Source organism: Cyanistes caeruleus, chromosome 2, assembly GCF_971803275.1.
Source record: "Cyanistes caeruleus chromosome 2, bCyaCae1.hap1.1, whole genome shotgun sequence".
NCBI classification, from domain to species: Eukaryota; Metazoa; Chordata; class Aves; order Passeriformes; family Paridae; genus Cyanistes; species Cyanistes caeruleus.
In genome coordinates, this window is record NC_141702.1 from 40,596,732 (window position 1) to 40,608,203 (window position 11,472).

At 41.0% G+C, this 11,472-nt stretch overlaps 1 protein-coding gene across 4 annotated transcripts; it reads right to left on the bottom strand.

Moving 5' to 3' along the window:
* COQ3 (coenzyme Q3, methyltransferase) lies at positions 1-8,229 on the bottom strand. 4 transcript variants are annotated; one of them, XM_086876623.1, is made up of 7 exons: positions 7,886-8,229; positions 6,668-6,791; positions 6,145-6,297; positions 5,882-5,981; positions 4,200-4,442; positions 2,819-2,978; positions 1-1,385 (listed from the first exon to the last, which is right to left on the bottom strand). In XM_086876623.1, exons 1-7 carry the CDS (start codon positions 7,944-7,946, stop codon positions 1,168-1,170), a joined length of 1,059 nt encoding a protein of 352 aa, XP_086732749.1. In that variant the 5' UTR covers positions 7,947-8,229; the 3' UTR covers positions 1-1,167. The 4 variants fall into 4 exon arrangements, with proteins under 4 accessions (XP_086732749.1, XP_086732751.1, XP_086732748.1 ...); XM_086876625.1 differs by having other exon boundaries at positions 8,050-8,200; XM_086876622.1 differs by lacking the exon at positions 7,886-8,229 and adding an exon at positions 7,677-7,784.
* Positions 8,230-11,472: the final 3,243 nt, after the last annotated feature.

Genomic DNA, 11,472 nt, shown 5'->3' on the forward strand with positions numbered 1-11,472 from the left:
TACTTTTTAATCTTTATTAGCTATGATTTACTATTATTTCCATTATAAATTAACTATATCCTTCTGGGCATCATCAAATCCATCAGGAAACTTGGATCTGAAGGCAACATGCAGATACAACAAAGGAGAAAGAATGCGAATGTGTAAAAAACTAATTTAGCCCACCATACCTGTACAAGTAGGAGAAATGCACAAGCAACTAAAACAGGGAGAAAAATAAGAAGGGGGGAAAAAAAGTTTTGCTTTCATCCTTGGAAACAAAAACATAACACCCTTCTAGCTGTGTACAAGCAGAAAGAAAAGGGAGAAAGAAGGAAAGAGATGCAATCATAGACACACACGACACTTTATTTAGAAAGTCACTGTAAATTACTTTTCCTTATCTGGGCTCTAGAACATTAAGAATAAATAGGTATGGCACCTCAGTTATAGGACAGACTGGTAATGTGTCATTCTTCTATGGAGCTCTGGTTGCTTGGTAAGATTTTACCTTCAGTTTCTCTTTATTTGGGCAGAGGGAGGAAGTTGAGTAATAGGCACAGATACAAATATCTTTATGGTGAAGGGGCTTTGACAGCTGAGGCAATCTGGTCTCAGGGACTCTTCTTCCACTTCACAGTTACCTCATCTCAATGGCAGAAACGGCAGGACTCCACAGTAAAAGTTCACTATTTTGTTTCCTGTCCTCAGGGAGAAATGTCTATTACAGATAAAAGTGTAGATATTAAGTGTTTCATATATTTTTACCAAGTTGCGTATCTTAAATACTTAGGCTATTTTACTTATTGTACAGCACTGTGGTTTGTAACCCACTCTATATCTACACCATTATTCTGTGGAGATCTGAGTCCCAGCAGGACTGAAAACGCCACCACATAATAAAGCTTCCTCCAAGCTACCAAAAGAATAATTTGCATTTCCCTGTCCAACAATTTGAAACAAAATTTCTCATGAAAATACTTATTTTTTTAAAAGTGTTGCTCATTTCAATATTAAAAGATTCCTGAGACAGCGGGCACTTGATTTGAGACTGCCCTAAATATTTGGCCACAAATAGCACAAGTATTATTGATGTAAACAGGAAGCTTGTTGTTAGCAAAGGTTTTATTGTGTCCATCCGAGTAAAAGCTCATTTTCTGTTCTGGTGACAGTCTATCACCACACATGTCAGACAGTGCTGTCTGGGACAGTGCCAGCTGTGCCAGCTGTGGCTGAGTGCTGTTGAATGTCTGTCTGTGGCGGGGTGTCTGTGGTGTGTGACTGTGCCCAAGTTCCAGACTTGACTGCGTGCACTGCGTAGTTCAGGCTCGTGCTCTCCACCCAGCTCCAGGAGCCCGAGAGCGGATTATACAACATCCCATTCACCGTCTTGACTGAAAAGCCATCTAGGAAAGAAAGAAGCCATATAAAGCAACAGATGTTCTTAAATACTGCTCATCACTGTAATATCAAGCTCTTTAGAACTGCAAGTCTGTTCTAAAACAGAAACATGCGTCTTCCTCTGGGCTGGGGAGGAAGCTGGCCTTTGTCAGACACTCCCACATGCAGTGCCACTGGCATTGCTGGTGACAGCAGGTCCTGCTCCTGGCAAAGGCTGCAACAACTCTGTGCCAAGACCATGCAGCACCAGCAGCTACAGGGCTCTGCTAAAAACCCCAGCCTCACACCTCCTCATCTGGCTGGCTGGTAACATTTTCTGTAGGTGGTGACATGCTTCAGATTGACATCACACACTCCAAAATCAAAATCTGAGCACATCTTTGCAAGGATTCTTCAGATTCCCTTTCAGAATGGAAAACTGTAAGAAAAAGGCACACGAATGCCATCAAGGACTTGGTGTAAATAAAGAGTGATTTATCACTCCTGGCTGAGCAGCACTCAGTTCACTGCATGGATCTGCTGTATCCCAGCAGGACACAGGATGGAAGGCAGAAAACAAACAGCCTATCAAAATAAATCACACCACTGCACCTGCTTCTTTCAAAGGAAGAACTAAAAGAACCACCAGTATGTGAACCAGTATTAGTCATATTCCTTATGGCATCACTGCAAAGTGCCAGGAAAAGACCTTGCCAAGTAAATAGCTCTACTCATACTTCACCTTCCCTGCAGTGAACCAGAGCAAAGTGAAATATTTGGTGAGAGGGTTTTAAAACATCTGTTGTGAAGGAGGGCAATGGGTAGAAATTTTCCCAGCTCAGTGCTTTGTCTATTTTAAAAGCAATCAGACCAGGATAATTTAATTAGAAATAATTAAAAGCAGTATCACAGTGTTTCTCAAGAACTGACTAATGAATTTGTGGTAGGTTTTATCTTCACATTTTGGAAGAAATCTTTTAGTAACATATGAATAGAGAACATGGAGCAGCAAACCAAAAATAAAAACACCTCCTCCCAAAGGAAAGGCGAGAAACAATGCAGTGGCAGCAGTGCAGCCCCAGAGTGTCAACACAGTTATTTCCCCAAACCTGACCTAGAGTTTATGAACCACTTCAGAGCATACATTCTGTCACCAGAACACAATGGAAAGCATTGGAATTTTTTATTTAGGCTATTCAACTGAGGGCAGCTGCAACAGCGATTTTGCACAAGTAATCACTGCATTCTTAGGATTCCATTTAATTTATTTTATGCAAAATCCAGTAAGCAGCAGTGTCTTTAAACCAGGGATGATACTCTTAATATACAACTGTTAGCTCAAGCAGGAAAAGTTGTGTATTGTTGCTAGCACTCACCCCACCTAACTTATCCCTTTGCCATTTCTACTGGGACCATTTGGATATCTCTCTGCATTCCCACCATCTGGCCTGAAACTTACTTGATTCCAGGAGGCGCTCCAGTTCTTCAGGGGGAACAAATTTTTCCCATTCATGTGTTCCTTCTGGTACAATCCCCATTATTTTTTCTGCAACCACAATTCCCAGGACATAGGACAATTGTGTTTTATTGATTGTCGTAATGAATAAAGAACCTTCGGGCTAATTAAAATATTAAAATGTTCAATTAGAAGAGTATTTCGGTTTTTTAAATTGTAAATTTAATCACATTAAGACAAATAATTTGTCTACGTCAAAGTCTACACAATGGAAGAGTAAGAAGTAATTTCATCCCAGGATAGATATTTATAACATTTTAATACAAGAAAGAATATAATGTTCTAACAGTATGTCTCAGGAATCTTCAAAGAATAAAAATAATCAGGTCTTGGGTGGCCTAAAAACTATCTCCTAGCCCAAAGAACACTTAGAAAAATCACTTATAATACTTCCTGCCCAGGACATGGATAAATAAAAGGTATTAAAGCATACACAATATCTATTGTAAAAAAAACCAAAAACACCAAATAACAACAACAAAAACCCACAAAAAACCCCAATAAAACAATGAAGCAAAAAATCAAAATAAAACCACAAACCACTTTTTTAATTGAAACCAAAGTAAAATGTGAAATGCTTCCTTAATTTTTGAGACTGCTGATTGCCTTGCCATGCTTGTTTTAATAATTACATGAGCAAAGAAACAAAGTCAGAAACAAATTCTAAGTCCTCAGGAATAAGGGATAATTTCTTTGTTCCTAGTAGGCTAAAAATTAGTGATGCATTCCATTGAAATAATTTATATTCTTCTGATGACCAGAAAAAGATTAAAGAAAATCTTCCACTTCTGTGCTGAGCTAGCACCCTTCTTTGCAAATGAACTAGTATCAAGATGAATAACAACCTGATTATCTCCAAAGCTTAACTAGGAACGTTTAAAAGCAATCCAGGATCTTATCTGATGTGTTGCTAGTACTGGAATAAAATCTTGTGTCAGAAACATCATTACAGAGTTCCCATGCAGTCTGAGCCACAGCTATCCACCAACAGCAGCACTGCCACGTTTTCTCTCACCTGAGTGAAATCAGATGCACCCAGATTTCTTAAGGTCATGATGCAATGCAAACCTGCAATGCTAGGTAATGCCTTAACACCTTTCTGAGGCTGAATTGGGAAAATAAATTTACCCTAACTGTGGGTACTGAATTTGGGAAGATGTATTTGCATCATGGAGAAGAATGAAAGGCACCTCTAGAACATGCTTCTGACTTAGTGGAGAAATGTGTGCATTATAATGTGAATGTGTTTTCACATTCCTTTTAAAAAGCCACAATATTAAAAGAGCATAAATATTCCCAATAATGAAAGCAAAAACTCTCTTACCTTTAACACCTGAGAGCAACACTTGATAAACATTTCAAGGTCAGCCACATGCTCCACTACTTCGGAAGCTACAATTACATCAAAGGTTTCCATAGACTCTTCCACAATCTCCTCCAGTGAACTGGACTTGTACTGTATTCTCTTGGCCAGGACTGGATCAAATGACTTGTGCTGATCTGCTGTTCTAATGTTGTCCTCCACAGGATCAATTCCAGTAACTGAAGCTCCCAGTCTACCTAAAGGCTAATAAAAAAGAGTGTAATTTATTCTCTGCATGAAAACAATTTACTAAAAGGTTTCTGAAACTTTGCAATGTACAGACAAGATGCAGAAAGCATCAACACAAGACAAACAACAGTAAATGATGAGCTCTGATCCACCAGTTTTATTTTAAATGTTTATTAAAGCAAGAACACCCTTAGATTTGGGAAAGGTGGTATTAATTTTCTTAGAAAACTATATACTGGACTATACACACATCTAAATTGTCTTCTAGAATAATTTGTTTCCAATCCATTTTGTTACACCAAATAAAGATTTCTTTACCCTACACTCCGATAGAGAAAAAACAAAGGAGGAAAATCAATACAGTAATTAAAGGGCAGAAAACAATGTGATATTTAATTACTGTCATTACTTTCTTCAACATCCACCTGTAATGGTAAATCCTCATATCTTTTTAATGGTTACTTAATACATGATTATCTCTGTGACTTTCTCACTGCTGAGAACTAAACACTGATGTCTACTAGGATAGCAACAGCCTTGGCTGTCACTCAGGTTTCTCCGGTGTCTTCTTACTCCAAGGTTAACACCTTAGTCATCACCTCTTCTGAAACTGAAACAGGCTGCAAAACATGACCACATGTATGATATTCCAACCTGAAATTCACCAGTTGTTCAGCCTGAGAAGGTGATGCAGCACACCAGTTTTGTTGGAGAGACTCCTCTCACAAGATTACAAGATTTTGCTCAGAAGAGGAGAAAAAAAGAAGAAAGAAAACACAGGAGAGATTCAGGTCTGTTTTTAACACCTCACTTCAGGTGCTGATGAAGTTCCCAGAGTAAGTCAGCCAGATCTGTAACCCTAAATTCACAAACCATCCCTAGTCTATTGATGGGACATGGCACTGTTCAGAGCCTGAGAGAACAGTGTTCCACCACAAACAATAACTTATCAGTCGCAAGTTTGTGCAGACTTCTCTGGAGGCCATGTTACATCAGCCCCTGTACCACTGCAATCACTACTGACACAAGAGGTATGATTTATTTGCTTGATGTTATTCCATGCATTTCCCATAAGATCAAAGGTGAGAATCCCCACCCCCATGTAAAACACTGATGATAAGCAATTCAAATAAATGAATGTGTAAGAACAAATTTATAACAAAAATTACTTCTTTGGTAGTGAGAATATGATGATTCTCCTGATTTAGAATCTCAGAATTTTAGGATTTCTCATTACCAATTCCCTCATTCTCTGTAAATCACCACCACTATGCTATCTGAATACTCTCTGGGTTTTTTTGTAAGAGTGCACTGCACTCTACTCAGAACTAACATATCACAGAAGAGAAAATGTCCTCCTTGGAGGATTAGAAATTAAGCTGTGTAATCACTACAACAATTCAAATACTTTGCATGCCTTTTAACAAGAAAACGCACAGCACACTGTTCCTTACCTCACTCAGCAGTCCTCCACCGCAGCCCACGTCAAGAATCTTGATTCCAGAAAGTGGATTTCCCAGATGATAATTACTACTCATGCTCAACAGAGTATCTCTGAAAGAAAAGGGATGTGATTAAGGTCGAACCCACAAGGTGATTCAGTAGATGCAATATGTAGTTATCTTAAGTACTGGTAATTGGCTTTTTTTACAGTATTTTCTGAGGTCAAGCAGAAATAGTACATATTAAATAAAAAAATCTGTCTTCAAAACCATACCTAATAAATGGCACTCTAATGTCATTCATAGAATGAAGGGCTGCATATTCTCCTTCTTCATCCCACCACTTATGTGCAAGGAGCTGGAATTTTTTCATTTCCTTTGAATCCACTGATGAGTGTGAAGTGCTGAAAGGTCTCTTCACAGTGAACCTAAATAATGAAAGCTGAATGTCATTATAAACCAATACATGTATTTCATGCAGGTTAAATATGGAAAAACAAATACTGCATCAGAAAATGCAAAGAGATAAAACTCATGTTTCTTCAGAGATTCCAGTTACACTTGTTTAGCAGCATACAGATATTATACACTGAATAGGTAACATATCTTCCAAAACTGATGGCTGCATGCCAGCAATTTTTCAGTTGGCAATCAGTAAAACAACAACAGGCCACATCAAACATTGAAATGTGTGAGATATATAAATGGCTCCACGTGACACTGTCATGAAGTCAAATTAAATCGTTACAGAAAAGGGTAGCCCTTATCACACAGGGTTATTTTAGATACAATACTTACATGTTGCTTTTCATTTCAGTCAGAGAGACAGGCAAGGTACTACTGGATTTCAGTTGTCTTTTCCTGTTGTAATCTTGAAGGATACATCTCAGACCCATCTGAAGAGACAGATCAACATGGTCATCTGCATAAATAAAAGACAACCAAATAGAAAACATCAGCTTTACAAGAAGTCAGAGGCAAAACACGTAGTTGTAAGAGTGCTGCTCTAGAAGAATAGTAACCATTAAATCTTTGCACATTTGCTCACTATCATACTTAGGGAGCTGGGGATTAAATAAAAGAATGTATGCTAGTTCATCACCTCTGTACTCATCAAATGGATGTACTATGCCATGTTCAGAGACTGAACAATGCAACTGAAATATTTCAGTTAGTGTGAATTTCCCCATAATATTTACTCTGACCGTGAGCTGCGCACACACACCCACTCAGCAGCGCTGGGTTTATTATGTGTTATTAATAATGAGACATACACAGCTGCACACTCATTTTGCACTGTAAGGAAACCTAATCAAAAAAACCTCACGAACGATGCACAGACAGGCCAGGGACAATATCCCGCAATTGTTCTCCACTCCTACTTAGCCGAAGCAGGGCTCTCCCTAGCCCGGCGCACACTCGCTCACATCCAGCTGCTGCCTGGTCACCAACAGCCCCCGAATCACAGCAATGTCTCACTGCACCCAGAATAAACCACCCCGCGAAGATGATCTTAGGCCGCAGCGAGCGATGGAGCGATCCAGACAGCTCTGGACTGCAAAGGAGGCGGCAGGAGAACACCACCTTCCCGACGGGCCGCCGCTGGGCTAGAGCTAAGCAGGCCGGGGGTGCCGTGAGACGCGGCCGGCAGCTGCCGGACACATGCCCGGGGCCGCCGGCGGCGGAAGGTTTGCGGGGCCCGGCTGTGAGGGAGCCGGCGAGGCCAAGCCCCGTTTCGGCGTTTCTGCCGCCTGCCGCGCCGGGGCCCTCCCGCTCGCTGTCCCGTGCCCACCCGGCGCCCTCTCACCGCCCGCAGCCCCCGGCAGCGCGGCCGCCGCCCGCCGGCGCCGCAGGGCGCGGCTGAGGGCCCGGGCAGCCCCGCCGCCCCACATGCCGCGGCCGCCGCCGCCGCGCTCGCCCCGCCCCGGTCCGCGGCCGCCTGTGCCGGCTGCCTCGCCGGGCGGGCGCCGGGAAGGTTCCGCCCGGCGCAGGGGCCGGTGACAAAGCCAGGCTCACGGCAGCACTCGTCGCCAGGGCTGCACCTGGAGCGACTCTGCTTTAATGTGTGCCCCGTCATTGCCACGTCTTGGACCACGAAAATACCCGAAAGCAGGGGCTAATTTGGATTACGCAGCGACGAGCCCACAGCTCCCAGTCCCTTTCATTAGCAAGAAACACACCGGGCTTGGAGGGCACGGCACAAAGTACAAGAGTACTCGCTTCGGGGCAGGCTCAGGAGGGAAGCGATGCCAGCAGCCGGCACTGCGGCCTGGAGCAGAACCTCTGGGGTCCGCATGAGCCTGTGCCTGGGGCGGGCTCCTCATGGGAACCATCGGAGCTGGCATGCTGCCGCCTCTCGCACAGGCTGCCCTGCCATGGCTTGCAGATGAAGTCCAGGCTGTGGCCCAGGAAGGAGAAGGCTGCCTTCACTGCTGCCCAGGGCCCCGAGCTGAATGAGGTTCAGGCGAATGGCCCTGGCAGTTCAGGGCTGACACACACAAATGGAAAATAATTAAGCCAGTTTTTTAACGACACTTTATTGAGCTGCAGACCCAGTGAAAATCAAAGCCGTCTGTAAGGCAGCAGGACAGTGCAAGGCACAGGAAGCTGTGAAAAGCAGAGCTGGCAGCGCTCCCGTGCCCGCCAGGCAGATGATGATCACAGGCTGGGTTCCCTGCCTGGCTGTGCAGATGCTGGCATCTGCAGGCAGGAGGCACGGCCTGCACAAAGCCAAGGGCAGCAGCATTCTCCAGGCTGCACGAAATTTGCAGTAGTATAACCAGTCTTGGCTTGACTTCCCTCTGGTGCCAGAGCGTGCTTTATGAACTGACCTTGCTTGATACTACAACCCTCACTGCTTGAAATCTGCCTGTTTACAGGTCTCCTGTAAATACAGTATAACTCGTGTAGTAGTTAAAGTTGGATTATTTCATTTTTAAAACTAAATAAGGACTGCTGAAAGGGATCAAAAAAGCTTGACAGCAATTAAATATATGGCACGCCTGCTTAGTGTGTACCTGCCTCACTTTTCCACTCACCTGCTTTCTATCCAACAAAGCTCACAGTGGAGTTACAAGTCATTAATAACACCTCAGAGCCAGTGAAAAAACCAGAGCTCCAACAAATCCTTTATGCTAGGATAGTCTCCTTAAGAGACAAAACTAAGCCTCCCTTCAAAGCATGCATCCCCATATTATCCAGCGTTATTACTTGTCATCCATTTAGCAAACGCAAAATCTGAGCGAGAGCCAAACCTTACGTTGCCATTGTTTTTATATTTGTGATTTTAAAACTGGTTACAAGCAAGAAAATACATGCACACTGGCAATGTAGTCTACTTAACAGTAGTTAAGTACATGCATGTTTGCAACTAGAATTAGCTATTCCATGAGACAGAGCCTCAAATACAGAACAGAGCTTTTGTTATTGCGCCATATTTCAAAACACAGCACTGTTCAACAGCTGCTGAATCTTTTACTCAATTACTCTTTTTTGTCCTATCCATGGCCACAGCTAATTCTTGTTCTTATATGGTGTAGCAGGTACCTGGGGGCACATATGGACATTGGCTTGGTTGTATTCACCTTCAGAACAGTTTGCATGGAAATCATTGTTCATTTGATTCCGCACCATCCCTTATTTACTAAAAAAGTCTTCAAGGGAAATGCCTCCAACTGTTATGCTGCTGCATAACATTCAAAATCCTATGTATTTCTTTCTTGTAGTGCACTGACATATTTTTACGGTGCTCATTTTAAAATTATACATTCCCATTTTTGTACGTGTTTGCACATTTTAGGATCACTTCAGATGTATGGAATTAAAAGAGTGGTTGTTGTTTTAGCCTTTTCTGGTGAAAGGCATTTCTAAGGGGAGCTTCCGAAGCACAAAGAAGTTTAATGTATGTGATGCTGACGAGTACCGACGTGTATTTAATTACTGAGTGATGAGTAGGCCGTTATAGTAAGATTTCTGAAACAGTTAAGTACAGAGATCGTATGCTCTTTTTATTGGCATACAGTCACTACCCATGTAAGTGCATTTGTGTCAAAAAAATAATTTTCATATTTACAGGAAGTGACAGAATTCCAGTTGTTGGCAGAGTATATAAAGCTTTTCATACACAATCTTTTTTATTATTAGACAGAGAATATAAAATCTGAACTGAAAATCAAATTCAATGCATCCTGGAAACTGTATTCCTCAACAGCTTTTCTTAAGCTTATTTCTAGTTTTTTTCTGGTTCTCACAGAACATCCTTCTAGGTCATCTGAACTGTTATGCTACCTACTTTCCAGAAATTCCTCACTCTTACCCAGAGCCAAGAGTGTAGTGAGATTGGATCAATACATTTTCATTTATATTGCTACCACTGCAAGTAAAAGTTGTGTGTTATAAATTATGCTTTATTTTTCTAATAAGTATGACTGCTTACTCTATGTGAAAGATATAATTGAGGGGGTTGTTATAATTTCTAACTGATTATTTATCTGTAACAGTGTTTTGATAAACATGCATGTATTCACTGGCAATTCATTTGCTTATTAAAAACATAGTTAAAATGTATTTCTCTGCACTGAAGCAGTTTATTTCTGCATCTTATTTATGAAAATAATTACAGTGGAAAAAAGCTGCATAGCTGAATTCTGATTTAGTTAAATGGATTAATCTGTTCATGAAGGCATGCTTTGCAAGTTGCCTGTACGAGTATAATTTTTTTTCTAAGAAGATACAGCCAATCAAAGAGAATTTACTTTGATGCTAAGCCTTGTACCTTTTTTACAACTGGTGTCATACCAGACCTTTTAGGCACAGATCTGTCCCTGAATTTATGTTCTTCTGTAACAGTCACTGGCCTAGAGTTGGGTATTGTTGGTTTGTTTTTTTACTTACATTATTTTACACTCTTATTTCTAACAGCAATAGTCAATTTCCCTTAAGTAGGTAATCAGTGACTTCATTCACTTTACGGTAATATCAAAATCAAAAATTTAGCAGCACTGCTAATACATCAGTGTATCAGCTTTACATGAGTCACAATTCTTGTGACACTAAGAACCAGCTTTAATATTGACTATGAATATTTAATGCATGTGCCAAAATGTAAAGTTAACCTATTGTCAGTTTTCCAATGTGTACTGAGTGACATTTATAAACATACTCCATAAAAACATCTAAAATGCTGAGATGTGTGTAATATCCCTGTAATATCTCTCTGAAAACTGGGTGAGGAATAAAGTTCCAGAGTTTAACACTGCCACGTGAGATCTGTTAATCGCACATATTCCTAATGGGGTTCAGTCTCTTTAAGTATAGCTTGTAATACAGTGACCCATATTTTACACACACAGCATATAGTACCAGCTAGACCAAAAAAAAAGGGTTATTAAAAAACCTATTACACATATCTAAAGAAAAATAAAATGTCTTTTCTCTGTTCTTCCACACCCCCAATGAAGTTATCTCATCATGTCCATGGATTACAAGTGTTTCAGGTTAAATCTTTTTCAAGTACTTTAAAAATCTGTTATACCAAAAAAGCTGCCTTTTTCTTTTTTTTTTAAGTACTTTCTACCATTTACCACAAAATTCAGGTGCAAGAA

What these genes read in the sequence shown, in the direction of transcription:
- COQ3 (XM_086876622.1), bottom strand. Translation starts at nt 7,761, where the DNA reads ATGTGGGGCGGCGGGGCTGCCCGGGCCCTCAGCCGCGCCCTGCGGCGC. An exon ending in GTGGAGGACTGCTGAGTGAG is followed by an intron (nt 4,443 to 5,881) that starts GTAAGGAACAGT and finishes CTTTTTTATTAG; the next exon opens with CCTTTAGGTAGACTGGGAGC. An exon ending in GTTGCTCTCAGGTGTTAAAG is followed by an intron (nt 2,979 to 4,199) that starts GTAAGAGAGTTT and finishes TATTTTAATTAG; the next exon opens with CCCGAAGGTTCTTTATTCAT.